The sequence below is a fragment of the Colossoma macropomum genome, unplaced genomic scaffold (assembly GCF_904425465.1).
Source record: "Colossoma macropomum unplaced genomic scaffold, Colossoma_macropomum, whole genome shotgun sequence".
NCBI classification, from domain to species: Eukaryota; Metazoa; Chordata; class Actinopteri; order Characiformes; family Serrasalmidae; genus Colossoma; species Colossoma macropomum.
In genome coordinates this window covers 29776523-29798407 of record NW_023494807.1, presented here as the reverse complement: position 1 = coordinate 29798407, position 21885 = coordinate 29776523, and the positions used below count along the sequence as shown (strand labels likewise).

At 41.1% G+C, this 21885-nt stretch overlaps 1 protein-coding gene across 3 annotated transcripts in view; it reads left to right on the top strand.

Annotated features, from left to right (window-relative positions):
- The window catches only part of LOC118796997 (serotransferrin-1-like), a 57465-nt gene extending 39017 nt beyond the window's left edge, over positions 1–18448 (top strand). The window contains exons 14-19 of one of the 3 annotated variants that reach the window (XR_005005923.1): positions 211–278; positions 899–1083; positions 4134–4326; positions 5869–5980; positions 13528–13602; positions 17874–18448. Coding sequence is in view for 1 of the 3 variants with exons in the window: in XM_036556194.1 (XP_036412087.1) it covers positions 211–278; positions 899–1083; positions 4134–4326; positions 5869–5906 (484 nt within the window). In the remaining 2 variants the exon portion in view is untranslated. Of the gene's footprint in view, positions 1–210; positions 279–898; positions 1084–4133; positions 4327–5868; positions 6257–13527; positions 13603–17873 lie in introns of those variants that run through there. The other 2 variants (XR_005005922.1, XM_036556194.1) reach the window with 2 other exon arrangements.
- Positions 18449–21885: the final 3437 nt, after the last annotated feature.

The following is a 21885-nucleotide window of genomic DNA, read 5'->3' as shown; positions in this document are numbered from 1 at the left end:
TACAAATACAAACAGACAAGCAGCAGTTATAACATTATACACAACAAATATCATTCAAATATCATGACTATAAATAACAGGATTACACTCCTCACAGTCTGAAGCCCAGTATCATGTTTTATTCTAAATTACTAAATGTCTGACTCATGAATGAAACTTAAACCCTTTCAGTTTTAGTTTTAGTATCTGAACCTTTTGGTCCTCTTACAGGTGTCTGGTTGAAGGTGGTGGTGATGTGGCCTTTGTTAGGCACAGTACTGTAGGAGAAAATACAGATGGTGAGTCTTAATGATAAGTACACCCAAAAGTGATGGAGTCCAAGCACTATTTCACAAATAAGCCCAACACTGAAATGTTACTGTATATTGATGCTATAGCACCCCCTTTTGTCTGATCAAACATCAGACCCTTGTGATTCTTTCGAGGCCAGATTTGTGCAGAGTGGGCAAAAATCCAGATGTTACTTTGTGCAATATTTGCACAAACTGCAAATATCCTAAATTGTAAGGGGGCGGAGCTAAACAGTCCAAAGATGGAATCAGTGAAAGAAATAATGTCTCCAGTCTGACATATGGTGCAGGAGTTACAGGGCAAAATGCAAAGTGCTGCACTGTGGCGCCCCCTTCAGGCTATTCAAGCTCATCTCACTGGCCTGGGTAGCAGGAAAGAGGACCACCTACTGACCAAGTTTCATGTCTACATGACAAACTGTTTCATCTGCACAGTTCATTTCAGTGGAGAAAAAATTCTAACAAGAATAATAATAATAATAATAATATTAATATTAATAATAATAATAATAATGGTATTTTACATTTGTATGTCTCATATTTAATTTGTTTTTATTTCAGTTTTAAGTTTATGAAATTTTCCCTTGTGTCTCTCATTCTCTCTCTAGGCAAGGGTCCAGACTGGGCTTCCAGACTGAAATCATCAGACTTTGAGCTGATCTGCCCTGGAGGTTCTGCTCCTGTTCCTGTCTCAGACTTCGCCAGGTGTAACCTTGCCAAGGTTCCAGCTCATGCTGTTGTAACTCGCCCTGAGTCGCGTGGTGATGTGGTGGCTGTTCTCAAGGAGCAGCAGGTAAGTGCAGTGCTAACAATCACAATCCATCTTGGCCAAACTCTGTTTCAGACTTCACAACTTAAGTTATGCTGCAGGTCAGATTATACAATAAAGATTTTATTGCAGTAGATCTGCGATGCAGGAAAATGACATTCTGTCCTCTTTTACCATATGTTACGACCCGGTCTAGCATCAGTACGTAACAGAGAATGAGGGTGGGCTCTCTCCTCAGACCAGGTGCCAGACCAGACACTGGACACCATTTAAATCAGCAAACTGCAGATTTATTGAAACTTTGATAAAAGTATGCAAGTTTGTAAGTGGTTACGTTAAATGAAAGTGAAGGCTTCAGGGACGAGCATATGCCAAAATAACTAAACCTGAAAGCAAACCAAACAAAATACGAAGGGCTACCCCATCTCCCTGCTTTGAAACCAGAAGGAACAGTAACCACCAAAACCACCAAAATGGCACTTGTTCCCTACCTTCCAAGTATTTACGAGTTTTGCAGAGTGTAACAAAGCTTGCATGAAAGTGAAGAGTGGTGTGAAGAGTCCCGGGCCGGTCTGGAGAGGTGTTCTTCCAGGTCTTCCAAGCCCTGAACGTCTGCCAAGATGGTGGCCCGGCCTCCGTGCGCCACCGTCTTGCCAACCCTGTGCACATAAGGGGACACACAACAGGGAAAACAGAATGCCAGCACAAGGCACACAAAAGGTATATTACGACTAGGGGTCGTAACACATAAAATATGAAAAAAAATTACCACACAACCAGAAAAAAGCCTTCTGTGTTACGTTTTGCCAGTCAAAACATGCATTAAACAGTGAAGTGGGAAAGTTTGAAGCTGTTCAGGCCAGTAAAGAGGGCAACGCCCCAACTTTCTCATTCTTTCTCTCTCACACTTCATTCCATGCTGCTCCTTATCGGTTGTTTTCAGCTGTGGGTTGTAGCTTCAGTCACACAGTGAGATTCTGAAGCAACTGTCAGAACTTTTCCACCGGGCATCGTTGGTTCCAGAGGCAGCACATCACACTGTGGAGCAACGCCACAATAAACCTTCAAAGACCACCGACTTTAGCTCAAATCAAAGAATTTAAAATCAAAGATTGTGACAAATTAAATCATGACAGATCACAACAGTGTAAATCCACCTTTACTTGCTACATCCAAAAAACATTAGGGTCATTTCACAAAACCAACTCCACGTCAGGAACTGGTGTCAGGAACTGGTGTCAGGAACAGGCTTATGTGAACTGAATGAGGCTCTCGCCCAACACCAGAATCATCCCCGGGATGCTGCGCTTGTTACGGCAGGGGACTTTAACAGTGCCAACCTCAAGCATGTAATGCCAAATCTACATCATCACCTGCCCCACCAGAGACAAAAGTACACTGGACCATTTTTACACTCTGTTCAAAGCTGGCTACACAGCATAGTCTCATCCAACGTTTGGGAAATCAGACCATGCTGCCATCTCATGGGAGGTCACGCGCTGGACGGACCAAACGGTGGCCCTTTTGCAGGACACTCTTGATGATGCAGGCTGGAACACGTTGGGAAGCTGGTGGACTGACAGTCCACAAAACCACCATCAGAACCTTTCCCAACCAGAAGCCATGGGTGGAGAAAACCATCCACGATGCTCTGAAATCTTGCTACATTATGTAATAATATAGTGCACCACTGGAAACATGGCCGAGTACAAAGCTTCATCCTACAGTGTGGCCAGAGCAGAGAAGAGGGCAAAGCAACGCTATTGGAGGAAACTAGAGTCATGGTTTCAACAGGGACTGAGAATGATAATAGAGTATAAGTTACCACCCACCAGAATAGCAAATGTACACAAATATCTGGCAGACGAGCTTTTACACTCACTTTGAGGCTGCAGCCAATTGTGCTAGCATTGTTAAACAGCGTCAACAGTGCTGATGGCAGTTTGCATGTGGAGCTCATCAGAACGGGGAACGCCTTCACCATCAAAGAGCGTGAAGTGAGGAAGGCTTTCAGGAGAGTGAACACCAGGAAGGCAGCAGGACCAGACAATTTCTCTGGTAGGGTCCCTAGAGCCTGCACTGACCAGCTAGCACCGGTGTTCATGGATACCTTTATACACTTTACTGAGCCCCCTGCCGTAATCACTGTACACGTATGACTGCATGGCCACTTTCTGGTGCTGGACTAAAGCTAGAAAGACAGTGAAAGACCTCAGCCACCCCAACAATGGACTTCTCTCTACTGCAGTCATGGAAATGATCATTATGCAGACAAGCAATATTCATAAAATGTATTAGATTAATTGGCAGATTAAGGTACAGCAAAACCTAAAATGACAGGTTTTTCAATTTCAAAGTTGTCACTTTCAAACTGTGACCACCTGACTGTTTCTCATTTCCAATATTTATATTATTTGTTTGGTTTTTTAATTAGAAAAACTTGTTTTGTGTTACTTGTAACTTTTGAATATTTTTACTGTTTAAAGATTCTTCCTCAGTTTATTTCCAAGTATAAATAAAATTTGCATTGAATTGATTTGAACATTGCCATTTAGACTTTGAGGCTACTGAGTAGGCCCAGAAACTCAGCACAGAACACTACACCTTCATTTATTCAGGTATTTATGGAGCGCTTTATACAGTGGGCTTGTCATAAAGCAGCTTTACAGACAGCCAGGTCTGAGTCCTGAGCATCGCCAATGGCAACAGTGGCAAGAAAAACTCCCGAAGAGCAAGAAGAAGAAACTTTGAGAGGAACCAAGAGTCAAAAAAAAAAATCCTCCTCTGGTCGACACCGGATAGCAAAATAACGCAAGCAATGTGAATAAAGAATGAAGAAAATACACAATACAATGAATAGCATTACAATGAATATGCAATAATAAATACTGAATAAATGAGCCTGTCACTGGAAAGAAGTATTTAAGTAAACCAATAATATATAATGACTGTTCATTATCAGATATCAGATCCATGAAAACCAGCGACTTCTAATAGAAGCATAGACAGAGCGGCTACATCTCATCTTCTGTATTGTTTTTCATTTAGGCGAGTTTTCTTCTTCTGTATTTCAGGGTATGTTTGGAGATGCCGTTGCTGATGCCCCATTCAAGATGTTCCAGTCAGAGAATGGTAAAAACCTGCTCTTTAAGGACTCCACTAAATGTCTCCAAGAGATTCCGGCAACAAAGACCTTTAGGGAATTCCTAGGTGACGCCTACGTGGCCACCATGGATTTTCTCCGCCAGTGTTCCAGCAATGTGCCAGGTAAAAATGCTCATAAATGCTCATCATGGTGATACCTCTTTCCTTTTCCGGCTTGTCAAGGCACCCTGGCTGCTTTACTGAGCAGTGTTCTTTGGAGGAAAGGCATGTTTGGTTGCGTCCCAATTATTAGGAATGCTGCCCAAAGAGAGAGCTGCCTTTGAAGGCAGTGACTAATTTGGCAGCTGCCTTCAGAATGAACCACACTACACAACTATTGTGAAGAATCCTGAGACCATATCTTGGGCTTTGTGAACATACAACCCCATTTCCAAAAAAGTTGGGACGCTGTGCAAAATGTAAATGAAAACAAAATGCAACGATGTGCAAATCATTTAAACCCTATATTTATTTGAAAATAGTACAAAGACAACAAATCAAATGTTGAAACTGAGAAATTTTGTTTTTTGAAAAATATATGCCCATTTTGAATTTGATACCAACACCACATTCCACAAGAAGTTGGGATGGGGGCATGTTTACCACTGTGTTTCATCACTTCTTCTTTTAACAACACTCTGTAAGTGATTTGGAACTGAGGAGACACTGCTGTAGTTTAGAAAGTGAAATGTTTTCCTATTCTTACTTAATATAGAATTTCAGCTGCTCATCAGTTCAGGTCTCATTTGTCGTATTTTTCGTTTCATAAAATGGTAAAGGTTTTCAGTGGGCTCTGCAGGCAGGTCAGTTCAGCTCCCTAACTTTTTTTTTACTATAGAGCCATGCAGAATGTGGTTTTACATTGTCTTGCTGAAATAAACAAGGCCTTTCCTGAAAAAGACGTCATCTGGATGGCAGCATATGTTGCCAAAATCTGTATACATCATCCAGCATTAATGATGCCTCCACACATGTGCACGTCACCCATGCCATGTGCACTAATGCTCCCCTATACCATCACGGATGCTGGCTTTTTGTGGTTTGATTATGGCTTTAATTTAGTGCAGTAATGGAAAAAGATGAGTAGTGCTTCCAGTGTGATGTGGCCTTTACAGACTGTAAGATTTACACAGGTGGGTGACAGAATGCGAGATGCATAACTGTTGGAACTGTATGTTAAGCAAGACAATCAATCAATAAACAAATATCAGTAACACTTGTAGGGTGCTGTGCAATAGGCTACATGACACCTACTTAAGGTTGTCATTAAAACTGACATAACTGTTTATAAATGCTTATTACAACAGGCATCATCTGTCATAAAGGCTACTTCAGCTGACTTTGATCAAAATTGCCAAATGTAACCTTTATAGCGAATGACACTTATTGGAACAAGCATTTATAAACAGTTATGTAGGGTTATGTCAGTTGTCATGACAAGCTTATATAGATGTCATGCTGCCTTATGAACAGCACCCTACAGTAAAGTGTTACCCAAATATTTTTGTTAGTCCTTGTCTTTTTTGGCCCCCATGGAATATCATCCTAATGTGCACAGAAACTGACCACTAATGTGGGGTTTCTAATAAAGTGGCCAGTGTAAAAGTGTATATGGTCTTTGTAGAATCAACCAGGAGACATTATTCTTTTCTTTTGCTTCCACAGATCTGGAAAATGCCTGCACCTACCGTACCTGCCATTAGGAACACCAGCATGTACTCAGACCAGAGCTGCCTGAACATCATCCCAGGTGTAACCAAGAAGACACATGTGCAAGGTGCTTGTTTCAAATTGGCCACAGTGAGAATTAGTGAGGGTAGAAATGAGCAAACCAGTCCCAAATGTTTTGACTCTTTCGGAGCTCCTGTGCTTGAAGCAACAGTTTTAAACCGGTTTGGAACACACGTCCTCTACGTCATCACATAATAGGTTCAATTCCCAAACATAATTTGCACCCCTACTGCTTCTGCATACAGTTTTACACCTGTTTTATTCTTGTGTAAATAGATGAAGTGCTGAAATTAACAGCCAGATATTAAAGCTATAAAACTAACATGTTTTGTGTTTTTTGTCAATATCATTTAGAGAAACAGAGGGAGAGAGAGGCCCAATCCCATTTCACCCCTCGCCCCTACCACTTAGCCCTACCCCTCTGTTTTGTGTATTCACGTCTAGGGGTAGGGGTTGTTGAGATAGAAGGGTAGGGTGGAATTTTTTTTTTTTGGTCTTTTTTTCTTCTTCTCCCTCTTCCCATATTATTTTTCTTCTCTGAAAAAACAAAAACTAAACAAAACCTCTCGTCACTGCCATATATTCCAGATATTGAAGATGTATCTCTGCTCACATACACAACACTCTACACCACACACACCAGAAGACAATCACAAACATCTTCACACTCATTTAACAGCTTCAATACACACAATTGAATTCTTCACCACACATGCCGTCACTTAAGTTTGTTACCTGGAACATTCGTGGTATTGGCACAAAGGCTAAACAGACCAAGGTACTACACCTTCTATCTTCTTTATAGGCAGATATCTGTTTAGTACAAGAAACACATCTATCAGAAGCAAATCATCACAAATTGAAGTCAGCACACTTACTACAACTCCAAACAAAGAGGTGTTTCCATCCTAATAAATCAAAAAATCACTTTCAAACATAACACCACTATATCAGACGCAGAAGGGAGGTATATCATAATCAACATTAGCATCTCCAACATCTCCTTAACTATTACAAATATATATGGCCCAAATACTGATGACCCACCCTTTTTTTCAGGAGTTTTTCAATCATCTTTATAATATCTCAGATTCCGCAATTATAATTGGAGGTGACTTCATTACTATCATGGACCCATATCTAGACAGAAAAACCAGTGCACACTCCACCCATAATTGGCAAGCAACAGATACCATTAAATACTTTATGACTGATTTGGGGCTCAGCGATGGTTGGCGCCTCAAACATCCAATGACCAAAGAATTCTCTTTTTATTCACCAGTTCACGGCTCACATTCTCGCATTGATTTTTTCTAACCAGTAACTCTATCATATCTAATATCTCAGACATAATAAACCACCCTATAATAATTAGTGACCACACCCCTGTTTCACTCAAGTGGAACATTCGAACAAGAAGCTGATGAATATCAGACTTCAGCTTTGTATCACTGAAGAATTAGGGGTGGGCAATAATAAATAATGGCCCCCTCTTTGAAGGCATATGATGCCCTAAATGTAACTAAAGCCCAGCAGTGAGGAGCTGAACTTTACCCTCCTCTGCTGTCACTGCAGACTGGCAGGGTCGCCTACAGAGCAGCGCTAGCAGCTGTTAATGAAGTAATGCTCTTTATTTGAGGGTCCCATTTCAGAGGGAAGATCTCAACCACTACCCCTTTTTGACCACTACTCAGTTCAAAGGGGTTAGGATGACACTCAAAAACAAGGGTTAGGGGTAAAAAGAAGAAATGGGATTGGGCCAGAGATTCACTGTTCATCTTTTGATGCATTGTTTGGTCCCAACTCAACTGAGGTTTCATTTTTAAGAACATTTATTAGCAACTGTTGAATAACGATAATAAACAGACTAAGCTTAGTAGCATAGATTATTCTTATGCCTCTATAAATCCTTATACCATGATGTTCAGTCACTTGGAGGATAGAGGAAAAGATGGAATTTGATGCAGCAACAGGAGTGAAATGTTCCATTTATTAAGCAACTGGTGTAGGGAGTCTTAAAGTGTCTCAAAACCATTCACATACAATAAAACATAAATGACAAGAAAAAAACACCGCACAAAAAACACACAATATTGCAAAAGCGTTGGTTAACCCAAAGCTGGCCCAGTTTACAAATTTAGCAGCACAGTCCCTACAGAGACTCCTACTTTTTTACTCTCTCTTTTATGCAAGCTCCATACAGGCCCCCCTTGTATAGGCTGAAGCCCAACAACTGGGCTGTGCCAACGTCAAGAAAAGGAAATCAATTAAGAAGCAGTGAGTAAATAATAACACATCATGTTTGACACCGCTTAAACAAAGAATGACAGTTGGAACACCATTCTCTGTCTGTGATGCATCTAATCAAACAATTAAGCTGATAAATCTATCTCTCAGAGAGCCGGGTAAAGCACTGGATGAACCACATGCACAGAGACGTATGTAATACTAGTCAACTGCATCAATGAGTGCATGTGACAAAGCTAACTAGACGAGACTGAAGTTGGCTTCTTATTCAAACTTTGCAATCCACCCTAAATGCTGCTGTAATTTCACCTCCGCATTTAACCCATCCGTGCAGTGAAACACCACATACAGACTAGTGAACACACACTAGGGGGCAGTGAGCACACTTGCCCAATGCAGTGGGCAGCCCTATCGACAGTGCCCGGGGAGCAGTTGGGGGATAGGTATCTCACTTAAAGGCAATTCAGTCACGTCCTGTCGGCTCAGGGGATCAAACTGGTGACCTTCGGGTCACAGGACTTGTTCCTTAACCTCCAGCCCGCGACTGCAATTATTCATCACAATTATTTATAGCACAATTAACCATCAGTTACAATTTCATGATCATGAAAGCCCTATTTATAGGCTTGTAATTTCGGAATTTGACGTTCGCTTTTGCTAAGCACCACTGCTATATACAGATGTATTTGGAGAGTACTTGGACAGAATAATTAGACAAAAATTCTCTCAGAATTAAGTGAAATAAAATAGTATGTAATCATAATTTGCCAAGTAGTATAAATCTATAGTTGGTGATAGAGGTGATAAGCAAGTCGCTTGTCAGAGAGGTGAGTCTGTATATTAACATTAAAATACCTTAGAACATTTAAAACACTGAGTTACTATGCTGTACTAATGATACACTTATGGTGAGTAAGATAAATTGTTAGAACCCCGGTGCTGGCTAACCATTTTGTATTGTGAGAAGTTTGAGCACTCAACTTTTCAAATAGAGGATCGTGCTCATTACAAGAAAAAGCAAGAGAGGCTGAATCCTCACTGTCAAACAAACAAAAACATGGAGAAGCTAAATGAAATCAGGGCGAGAGATGGCAGACAACCTGATGGCCAACGAAGGTTTTAGAAAGGAAGGGGCGAGAGGGGCTGGTTCACTTGGTTGCAATCCTCAGCCTCACTGCCAGAGGTTACACTCTGCTCCTTTAAGCATTAAGGCATTTAAGCATTAAGTCCAAAGTCCCAGGAGATTATGCAAAAAGAGCAACACTCCTAGTCGAAGAAAGTCTGAAAACAATACAGATCCTCAGAAAGCACAAAAGATAAGAAGGTCTGCAGACAGGCGCTCTCAGCCTGACATGCACCGCCAGCCTATTAATGACGCCAGTGCTGCTCTGCCACCACAGTGTTTTTGTCGGGAATAAAACCTGATGGTTTTGCTTCCTAATGGGAATTGGCTTGATAGTTGCCATTAGAGACCAATAGGAAATAATCAATTGTATGTGGAATCAGCCCCAAAACACCTGATTAAACAATCAGAATCTTTTACACTGTCATATCAATCCATCCGGAAAACATAGAATACCATTAGTGACTACTGCACACCACCAGGAACCAACAGGCACCTTTAATGGGTTCAACAGGGAGGTACATTAAATGTAACTCTCCAGCCATGTTTTGGTTAAAAAATGGATTAAGTAATGTCGCTAAGCAGCAACGATAAAGAGAGTGGTGTAAAACGCAAATAGAGAAAAGGAAGCAAGAGATAGACGGAAAAAAAGAACTTGGAACTTTTATAAATTACAGCTAAAATATTGGTTGCAATTGTCCATACGACTGCAAGAAAATGTACGTGAACCCTTTGGAATTGCCTAAATTTCTGCATTGATAATAATAAACTAATAAAATGTGGTCTGATCGTTGTCTAAGTCAGAATCATAGTTAAACACAATCTAACAAAAATTATAACACAAACACTTATACTTTTAATGTCTTTTATTGAGCACATTGAGTAAACATCCACAGTGCAGGCTAGAAAACATGAATCCTTGAATTTAATAACCTGTAGATCCCCTTTAGCAACAATCATCTCCACCAAACACCACTAGTGGAATTTTAGTCCATTCCTCCCTGTAAATGTGTTTCAGTTCATCAATATCTGTGGGATGCTTTGCTTGCACAGCCCTCTTCAGATCATACCACAGCATCTCGATAGGATTAACTGACTTGGCTGTTCCAAAACACAAATCTTTTTTTTTTTCTTCAACCATTCCTAAGTTAATCTAATTGATTGCCTTGGGTCAAGGTCTTGTTGCATCACTTCAGGTTGAGATCATGGACTACAGCCATTACAACCTTCTGTAAAATGTTTTGATTCACTGTTCCCCAGGCATCCAGGCCCTGGGGTCGCAAAGACGTCCCAAACCATGATGCTCCATGCTTCCACCACCATGCTTCACAGTTGGGATGAGGTTTTGGTGTTGGTGTGCAGTGTCCTTTTTCCTCCAAACATTGAGTTGTGCATTTGTCCCATCTGTTCATAAAACATTCTCCCAGAAGCATTGTGGAACATCCAGGTGGTCGTCGGCAAACTTGAGACTTGAGCAGCGGCTTCCATCATGGCGTTCTTCTATGAAGACCATTCTTGATCAATGTTTTTCTAATAGTGGACATAAGAATGAAGGTTTCTGCAGTTTATAGATTCTTCTGTACGTCTTTTTTTTGATAATCATGGGTTCTCTTGCCGAATTGCGCATTGTGCTCTTGGAGTGATCTTAACAGGATGCCCAGTCCTAGGGAGAGTAGCAACAGTTCTAATTTTTTTTAATTTGTAGACAATTTCTCTAACCGTGGATTGATGTACACCAAGGTCTTATGCTTAGCAATACTTCTGTAGCCTTTTCCAGCTCAATCCATCTCTGTAAAACTTCTTCGGACTTCTTCTTAAAGTTGTTTATGTAACGACCACTATTCGGTCATCAAACAGTCGGACACAAGGGCTTGCTCTCCACTCTGTTTATTCTGGAACAGATTTTATAGTGTATTAATCTTCTCTTGCCTTAGACGGCTGCAGACCTCACATGCGTCCATCTCAGAGCTCTCACTCATCTGAGCTTACAGTATTTCATTTAAAAGAGCACTTTTCACATTACTATAACATGCACGAGATCGTATAGTTTGTTCACATTATAAAAATTCCAAAATTACAGAGAAAAGCTTTTTTTTTTCTTATTGCACGACAAAATGAACATACTGCAGAACAAACACACAAAAAAAACAACGCTGCGCGGCTAGCAGCAGCAAAATGCACTGCACATTTTAGGAGGGAACAGACTAGGGGGAGCACATATCTGGAACAGATTTTATAGTGTATTAATCTTCTCTTGCCTTAGACGGCTGCAAACCTCACATGCTGAGCATATAAAAATGAAATTAGAAGAAACGAGAAGTTCTTATAATGCAACCTTGCTGCCAAGCGAGAGTGTTAGCTAGCTATTTCGCTACCATGGCTCAGTTAGCTGAATCACATGTCTGAGCAATAACTCGACAATAACAGCATTTATAATCAAAACTACACTCTGAGAAAATGATCCCATGCTCATATAATGTGTTAGAACAATGTTTTAAAGTTTTTAACTCGATATGAACTGAATTGAATTATATATTCATGAGAAACCACAGCAGCTACACACCGTCCATCTCAGAGCTCTCACTCGTCTGATGGAGGTACGGCAGCAGCAGAGGGACACAGTCTGCAGTGACGTCACAGCAAGAAAAGAAAAGCTCCCTAAAAATAGTTATAACCTTTTTTAGAAAAATATAAATAACTTTTTACAATTGTTCTGAACCTTTTTACAAAAATGGAGTCATTTTGGTGAAACTCAATATTTTATCAACTGTTTAATTTCAACTCCGTTACATTTACATGGAGGCATGGTTCACACTCACCTTTCTTGAGAAGGACAGATTTGTCAGTAATCAGGCTTTGTGTGCTGTCTTTATTTAATGGGTAAAGCACTCGTGAAACCCACACTTCCAATCTCATCTCCTTAACAGAAACGCCTTTTACTGGAGACGTCTTGAAGTCATTAGCACAGAGGTTCACTTACTTTTTCCATTCCGCACTGATATTTACTCTGTGTGCTCAATAAAAAAACTTGACAAGTACAAGTGTTTTTGACTTATTAATTTAGTTAAATTGTGATTGACTTGGATAATGATCAGACTGCATGTTATTAGTAGTCATTGATCCAGGTAATACCAAAGGGTTCACTTACTTTTAGGACTGTAGGACTTTTTTCATGATAACGAAAAGGTGATGCGCTGAAACATGCATAGAGGAATTTCCAGGAAGGAGAAAAGCAGTCCTGGTAATCTGCCCAGTGAATACTTTGTGGTGTAGGATAATTAAAGAAAGGGTTCATTGACCCTCCATGGAAAATACTTGTCAGTGGTGCCCTGCCTGTCAACGCACCACCCTGCATAAAACACCCCCCACACCACTCGTCCCACTCCTTATTATCAGGGTTTCCTTTGAACGGATAGGAATGGACATGGTGGGGCCACTGCCTAAATCTTGGACCCCACTACATACTAGTCCTGGTGGATTGCGCCACATGCTATCCAGAAGCCATACCTCTTCAGAGAGCTACCACCAAAGCCTGAGAATTCATACTGATATTCACTTGTGTAGGCCTACCCAAAGAACTGCTAACAAACCAATGCACTCCATTTGAGTCCCAGCTGATGAATGAGGTACTTTAGTTGTTGAACATTTAACATTTATGAAAATCTGTTTACCGCCCCTCAGACTGACGTCCTAGTTGAGCAGTTTTACCACAGCTTGAAAAGTGCATGCTCTGATGAGCAATGGCTGCAGATGGGTGTGACTGGGACCTACGTTTGCTGTATGTGCACTTCACTGTCCAGGAAGGCCTAGAGGCCTCCACTGCTTCATCCCCTTCTACTGTATGATAGTAGTCCCCAAGGGCTGCTGGACATAGCCAAATAGGCTTGGGAGAGCCAGCCTTCTCCTTTCAGTAGCACCAAGTTGCACAAGAACATATGGACGAGGCGCAGCATGCCAAACAAAAAAGCATACAACTGGCCAGCCAAGCCTCACGAATTCTGGCCGAGAGACTGAGTGCAAGTCCTGGTACCAGCTGCCAATTGTGAGTTTCTAGCGACGTGGCATGGTCCATTTCTCATTAAAGAAAGGGTAGGGCACATCAACTATAAAGTACATCAGCCATACAGCAGGTGGATGAACATGAACCCCAAAAAAAAACTTAATCACATTAATTTGTTAAAACAAAGGACTTAACCTCACCCTATTCCTGTCTGCTTTTGCAGAAACAGCCTGCTGCAACCATAGGAAAAAAGGTGATGGCCATTTACAACTGTCCATGACCAGAACCAAAAACTCAAGTATGTGCCTTCTTGGGCTGTGACAAGTTTCTATGGGCACTAACTTCACCTCTGTAGGCTCCCCACTTCAAATACTGACCAAAAAGGGCCAGACGGACAAAGCGGTATGGACAGTCAATACAGAGCATGCGTTCCAAAATATCAAACATGCCCTCTTGTCTTATCCAATGTTGAGAAACCCTGACTTTAGCCATCCATTTGTGATCGAGACTGATGCTGCTGATGTGGGTTTGGGGCCAGTCCTCTCTCAGGGGTCTGATGGGGACAAATGGCCCAGCTTGTACATTGGCAGTATGCTGACCCTGGCAGAATAAAAGTATGTCACCATGTAGAGGGAAGCATCTGCCATCGAGTCGCCATCAAGTAGAACTTTGGTTCTACCTGACAGGAAGGCTGTTTGCTCTAGTCATGGATCATGCTCCCATCAGTGGATGACAAAAACCAAAGACAATAATTCTAGAATAACCCTGTGGTTTTATGCCTCTGACGTCTGTCATAGGGATGGCCCACTGGATGGACTCTCCAGATTGCCGGCCCTTTGGCCTGACCAAACTCCGCAGCGGACCCGCCCACCAGCCTTGGGCTGTGATATCAGAGCCTATGCAAGTCAGCGTTCGGCTGTCTGAGGCATGAAGCTGTCAAGTTTCAGCACCACTGTTGTGGATAGCCTGAGCATGTGCAACAAAGAGGCAGCACTCAACAACTCAGCAGGCTGCTGATGAGAGGCAGCTGAATGCCCGCAAGGGGGAGAACAAAAGGCTCTGAGCCTCACTCACTGTGGAGTGTTTAAGGGTTGATGGTTGAGCTAATCTCTCCACACCAGGGGTGTCCAAACTATTTTCAAAGAGGGCCAAACTGTACCATGTCAAAAGGACCAAAATGTTATACACAAATGATTCTTTTTAAAAATATCAGTGCACTGAATTGGAGCTTTCTGTGAGCTACCGTGTTTCATATAATTGTACAAAAATGCACAAGACTTTTTTAAATTGCAGATAAAAAGGGAATGAGAAGCTTTACTGGTGAAAACAGAATCCACAATCGTAGTCAGGTCACAGGCAATGGTCAGATCCAGAAAAGACAAAACACACAAAAATACAAACATAACCAGGCAAAAGTATCCACAAGGGGTCAGGCAAAAGGCAGGTCAAAACACACAGCAAAAAGGTCAGAATATAAACACACAATCAGAAAATAAACGCTCAGTAGCTCTGCGAGAAGAAGCAATACCTCGCAATGAGACTAAGTGCAAGCCCGGGCTATAAGCTAAACAAATCAGAGAGAGACAGGTAAAAAACAATCAGTACTCTGGGGAACTGGAGCGCTGGTTGGAGCGTGAAAGTGAGGCTGGCGTCACGTGATCTCCCAGGGGATTCTGGGAGATGGAGTCCAAGGAAAGTTCAGAGCCTACGGGAGTCGTGACATTGAGTAACATTAAATCATGTCCAGTGTATAGTATATTCATATTGAAGTGTTTATTAAAAAACAGATCCTGTGACACGAAAATATATAAATTTTTGGTTTTGTTAGATAAAGGGGAACTCATCCTCTTCTGGACGACACCGGGTAGCAAACAATGACAAAAAAGCAAAATGAACAGGGAATAAGGTTTTAACATTAGTATAAAATGTTAAAATACAGAAAAGGGGGAAAGCAGGTGAAGCAGTGGCTCTGATTAAATCGTTTGAGTCTGTGCAGCAGCAGCATCATCAGGAGGGTCAGTTCATGCAAGTGAGGTTTGCACAGCATTGTACAGCAAACTGGTCCAGGAGACGGGCAAGCAGTGGGAACCCGATCACCAGTTCTCACACGTTGGCTGGCAGGTCATTTATAACATGCTCTTAAACAGAAGCCATGGGCCAATTAAAATCTGTCTGAAAGCTACATTTAGCCCTGGGGCCAGATTTTGGACACCCTGCTCCCCACTAAAGACTCTGTCGCAGCCAAGAGCTATCTCTTTTGCCCAGTGTCTGGACATTTATAAGAAATGCTAATACTGTCTACACTGTTGCCCTAATCTAACGTCTTCAAAAAGAATTAAAAGAATCAAAGAATATCAATGAAAATGAAAGAGGATAAAAAGGAATGAAAAAGACTTCAGCCGCCGAGTTCTTGTGGAAGGAAGGAAAAGGCCTTTGCTTTAATAAGCAACAAATGGCAAGATGGTTCCCGGTCAACTACAATGCGAATATCATTTCAAAACATCCCTTTTTATTCCCCTCTGAGGCGATGAGGTAATCTCCCCATCCCAGTTACACAATTCAATAGCATTTTAGTCCCCATCATATCTAAACCTTACACCTTTTTTGGTAACCTTTAAAACCAAACCTTTTTTTAAAAAACCCACTTTGGTCTGACTCTTACCAGGCTGTTCCCTCCTTACAGGGCCCTCTTTCGCAACTCTCCATAGGGCATCTCACACAATCCTTCATACACATACAAGAGTGAACTCTGTGTCCACTCACTTTCCACTCGATTAGATGCACCTACATTGTTGGTCCACCCTGTAGATGTAAAGCCAGAGACAATAGCTCATCTCTTGCTGTACAGTATGAGCTAATCATCCTCTAGTCCTTCATCAGTGGTCACAGGACGCTGCTCACAGGACGCTGTGGGCTGGATATTTTTGGTTGGTGGACTATTCTCAGTCCAGCATTGACACTTAAACTCCAGCAGCACTGCTGTGTCTGATCCACTCATACCAGCACAACACACACTAACACACCGCGTCAGTGTTACTGCAGTGCTGAGAATGATCCACCACCCAAATTGTACCTGCTCTGTGAGGGTCCATGGGGGTCCTGACCACTGAAAAACAGGGTAAAAGGGGGCTAACAAAGTATGCAGAGAAACAGATGGACTACAGTCTGTAACTGTAGAACTACAAAGTGCACCTATATAGTAAGTGGAGCTGATAAAATGGACAATGAGTGTAGAAACAAGGTCATAATGTTATGCCTGGTGTACTTTGCTAATCCAAAATACGAGTGCCTGAACATGCTGTTGGGGACGTGTTCTTCAGGATGAAGACAGAGAAGGCACAGATAGTGTAACAGTATTGTGACAGTGTTGCTAACAAGGCTAACTTCTCTAGCTGATGTTAGCTAGATCCAGAAACAACGAAAATATATTTCTCTAACAAACTAATATGTTGGCACACTTTTCAGAAAATTGTCCTGAAAAGACTTTGTGTAGAAGACAATGAGCCCTCATCGCTGGTTAGCTCTATTAGCTCATTAGCTCATCTGAAGAGGCAGGTCTTTTTTTCTGGTGTTGTTTTTTTTTCTGCTGAATACCTGCTGGGTATCCAGCAGAGAAGGAAAAATCTGGTCATGATCTCTTATGGACACGTGAATATCAAAATTAGACTGAATGCGGATCCCTGATCGAAATGACTGAAATTACACTGAACATGTCAAATCTTCTGTGTCCTCCGGGCTAAAGGCCACTCAGCTTGTTATCAGTGCACAGTTCAAAAGCCAGTATTCATGATGATCTAGGGGGGCATTAGTGCACATGGTATGGGTGACGTGCACCTCTGTGAAGGCACCATTAATACTGAACGATATATACATGTTTTTGCATAATATGCTGCCATCCAGACAACGTCTTTTTCAGGGAAGGCCTTGATTATTTCAGCAAGACAATGTAAAACCACATTCTGCATGTATTACAACAGCATTGCTCTGTATTAAAAGAGCCTGGGTGCTAAACTGACCTGCCGCAAGTCCAGACCTGTCACCACTGAAAACATTTGGCACATTATTAAATAAAAATTTAAGACAAATGAGCCCCTGAGCTGTTGAGCAGCTGAAATCCTGTATCAAACAAGAATGGAAAACATTTAACTTTCAAAACTACAGCAGTGTCTCCTCAGTTCCCAAACATTTACAGAGTGTTGTTAAAAGAAGAGGTGATGAAACACAGTGGTAAACAGGCCCCCGTCCCATTTTGGAATGTATTGTTGCCATTAAATTCAAAATGGGCATATATTTTTCAAAAAACACAATTTCTCACTTTCAACATTTGATATGTTGTCTTTAGTATTTTCCTTTAAAAATATGGTTTGCATGATTTGCACATCATTCTATTTTTATTTCCGTTCTGCACAGCATCCCAACTTTTTTGGAAATGGGGTTGTAGTTGTATGTTAGCACTACTCTAACAGGGATTCACATAAGCTTTAATCAAACTCATTGTAAATCAAAACATTTAGTTGATTCCAGTGTCACTGTAATTATGTTAATTATGATATTGGTTGGTTGTTGTAGGGACTACAGAGCAAGCTTTATGGCCACATCTGATCTCTGGATTCCAGCATCGGGTCCCCAAAGAGCCCCAGACCAAGAGTCCACACCTGAGTAAGGTTTACTTTATGCCGTTTTATGTTGTTAATGTAATTTTATGAAGGTTTACTTCAATGTCGTTAGACAGGGTCCACTTTCTTGACCTGCTAGGAGGTGCAATACAGAGACAGAATGCAATGGGGAAATCACAAACATCGCAGTTACACAAGACAATTTTCTGTTAACAATATTTACATGGAAATTTCACAGGAAATTAATATCCTATGATGTCAAATGTTTATGTATAATGATATGTGAATGTGTACTTTATGCTTTTTTCTGAACTGTACATGAAATATACAAAAATGCAATGTTTCATCTTAAATTAATGTAAATTTATGCCTGAAACATGATTTTCAAAGTTGTATAATACAGCACTTGCATGATACAGACATAAAATGATTTTTTTTTTCTTTAAGATATCGCTCAAAGGCAATCTTGAATCCTATAATAAAGCCTTTTCTGCTTCTCTCTCTAATGTTGCCATGGTGATTTATCTTGAGATACTGTAATGCTACAGAACCCGTTTGTCGTTATTGTGTGCCATCGTTCATTGTGTGCTAACTACCCCTAGTCTCAGTTTTTGGAGTATTTTAACACTATCACCTGTTTTAAATTTACCTAAAGCTCCTAAAATTTAGTCACCTTGCGTGTTTAAGGTGGTAGTAACTTCAGCCTCCTGCAGATGGCGCTGCACAAGGATGATCGGGCTATAAATACCTGCGGGGTGTGCAATGGGATTAATAGATTGAGAAGAGGTGGTACAGTGCAGTGAATGTCTCCTTCAGATGTTAATGATTGGCAATAAGGACCGATTGCATTTGGGCGCCAAAGGCCACAGTGTGAAGGAAGTAGCTGAATTTGCAGGTGTATCGAAGCGTACGGTCATACAGGCCGACCAGCAGTGGCAAAAATCCCAGAGTGAGAAGAGAACCACACTCACGTGCCGAGCTAAATACCCCCAGCACCATCTCACAGGGCTGCAATACGCCAGCTATCTGTACCAACTGTAAATAACCCAGTTAATCTGAGCTTAGTTTGAAATAAAGATGTTGGACTGATTACGTATGGATTCTTGCGAGTCTCCATAAAGCTGCAGGTGTTGCAACCGATTCACGTTTCTCTTCACAACTCAAACCGTCGGGCGCGACTCACTGACATCAACGGCAAGCAACACTGGAACTACGGAAAGCCAAACCGTTCAGGAAAGGTTAACGTTAAATGGTCATTGTTACCGAATGTGTCAACCTTTCGTCCGAACAGCCTTTCTTGAAGTTTTTTCCTGCTTTCCATAGCTCTAGTGTTGCTTGCTGTTGATTTCTGTTGAAATAGTTTCTAATCACTCGCCCAGAACTTTCCTTTAATTTTAGAAAGTAGACGGATGTATTTCACTAAAAAAGCAAAGAAAACGTAACTATGTTTCCTTTATTCTACAGTAAACGGGTTTTGGGCAGCAGGACTCTTAACATTACTGCTACTGTCTTCTGCTTGTTTGGCGTCATGAACGTACACGAGGCACAGTTTCCTATAACTCGAGTTTAAAAGCTCTTAAAAATATAACAGCAGTGTTAAAATGTGTTATGTTGTTCAGCGTTCAGTATATGAATGGATTATTTTTAATATTAAAAATGTTTAAGCATTTATAAACTTTTACTCAAATGCTCCATCTTAACCCATTCGTTTTGGACTCGCTCGGGAGCGCCCTCTAGCATTTGAGAAACCCGGAAGACATAAGAGTGATAATTCTCCTCTCTACAAGTTCTCTGAGCTAGCCTAGCCTGAGCAGTGTCTCTCCCTTTTCTGTGCGCTGTTCTGTGCTGAGTTTAATAAAGCCGGGTTATAGACTATATCTGAGTTTCTCCTGAAAGCGTTCTACACTACGGTATTAAAAGGCCAGCATTTCATAGCATTGATATAAGCACTGAGTTATAAATGAGTCGAACACAAAATGTTGTAAAGAGTGCTGGACCTACCAGTTATGTTTGTTTGCATATATTTGTTTTAGTCCAATAACAAAGCAGTTAACAGAACGCAGACCCATTTGGAGCCAAGACCGGCCCTTTTAGAGTCAAGTCCCACTTATTTGTAGTACAGCCTGCAGGAATACATACTTGGGGGCAGTTGAATTCTGGCACTGGCGCACCGTAAGGTAACTGCTGCACCACTTAAGGTGGTCCGTTGAACAAGAAGCCAATTTCTCAGAACAAGATAACACCCAACTTTTTCTCTTTTTGAAGAATTGTAAAAGACTTTGAAAATGGTTCAATGACCACAGCAATGGTTTTCTCAGTACACTGATGGTTCTTCAAGGGCTTTCTCAGTACAAAGATGGTTCTTCAAGGGCTCTTTTAAAGACAATGGTTCTGTATAGAACCATGGACACTCAAAGAACCATTTTCATGCTACAGTGCTTCTTTGCATGGTGAAAACGTTCTTCAGAGTGATGGAGAATGTGCTGTATATGGTTCTATATAGCACCAAGAAGTGTTCTTCTATTGCTACAACCTTGGCATTCACTATAGCTAAACCCTTTTTGATGCTATATATAACTATTTTCAAAAAGGTTCTATATAGAACCAAATATAACACATTCTCCATCAATCTGAATAACCTTTTCATCATGCAAAGAACCATTTAATCATACAGAACTTATGGTTCTAAATAGAACCATTCCCTTTACTAAAGAGCCATCACTCTGCCCCTCATTAATCTACAGCCAATCAAAAACTAGGTAAACTATATTTAGGATCGTTTCATCTCTGCTGTATCCCTTTATTACCGGGTCTTAAGTGGAGTCAAAGTGTCAACTCCACTGATTCCAACAGTAAGAGTCAAGAGTCGGAGTCAACAAAGGGCCCACGAACAACGCTGCATGAATTGGTGTGAATGGAGCTAAATGGCTAAAAATGAAAAGTTAAAATAGTTTCTAACCACTTATCCAGGACCTTCCTTTAATTTTAGAAAGAAGGATGTATTTCACTAAAAATGCAAAGAAAACTTACCCTTTATATATATTATGCTAGCATTACTGCTACTGAGTGCCGATTAGCTGGCAAGCGGAGCAGCTCATTGGCTCTCACTGATGTACACGAGGCGCCATTATAACGTTCTGCAACTGGAGATCAAAATCACTCAAAAATATATTTTATGCTGTTCTGCGTTCAGGAAGTTAATGCACTCTTCTAAATGAAAATACTGAAGCATTTACAAATTATGCTTCATATTAACCCTTTCATTTTGAACTCGCTCAGGAGCGCCCTCTAGTGTTTGACAAACCCCTAAGATATTACTGAGTGGCTATTCTTCTCTCTACAAATTCTCATTTTAACTTTAGATATACATACATGCTGCGTAATAAATGCTGCCTTACTCATACAGTATTCTGAGGCAGGAAGGCAGCCAGTCATGTCTGAATCTAATATTCGTATAAAAGCTGCCTGCTGAGGTTCCTCCGTTTGGCCATTTTTGAAGGCAGTGTAGATGTATCCTTCGCTGCCTTGCATATCCCATAATCCCCTATGTCCATGCCACTAGAAAAAAACTTAGCAGAGAACACTACAACTGACACAGTGGACAACACAGCCTTCTAAGGCACTTACTTATGAGTCTGCACAGGCAGCAAAGCACCGAAACAGACGCCTTCAGTATCAGACACACAGGTGTTGCCTGCTGTTCTCAGTAAAGGCAGATATGTCTACGTGTCCGCCATGTTGGATCGGTCAATATCCAGACGTTTTCATGATTAAATAGACCATAATTTGCTTATTACTCCACCGATTTCCCCTAATTTGCTTTTGTTATAATCTTTAGACATTTCTGCATGCTGTTAATTATTTGAACATACACTCCCTGAGCACTTTATTAGGTCTATCCACATTTATTTTCCATTTTATCAGCTCCACTGACCATATAGTTTCACTTTGTAGTTCTACAGTTA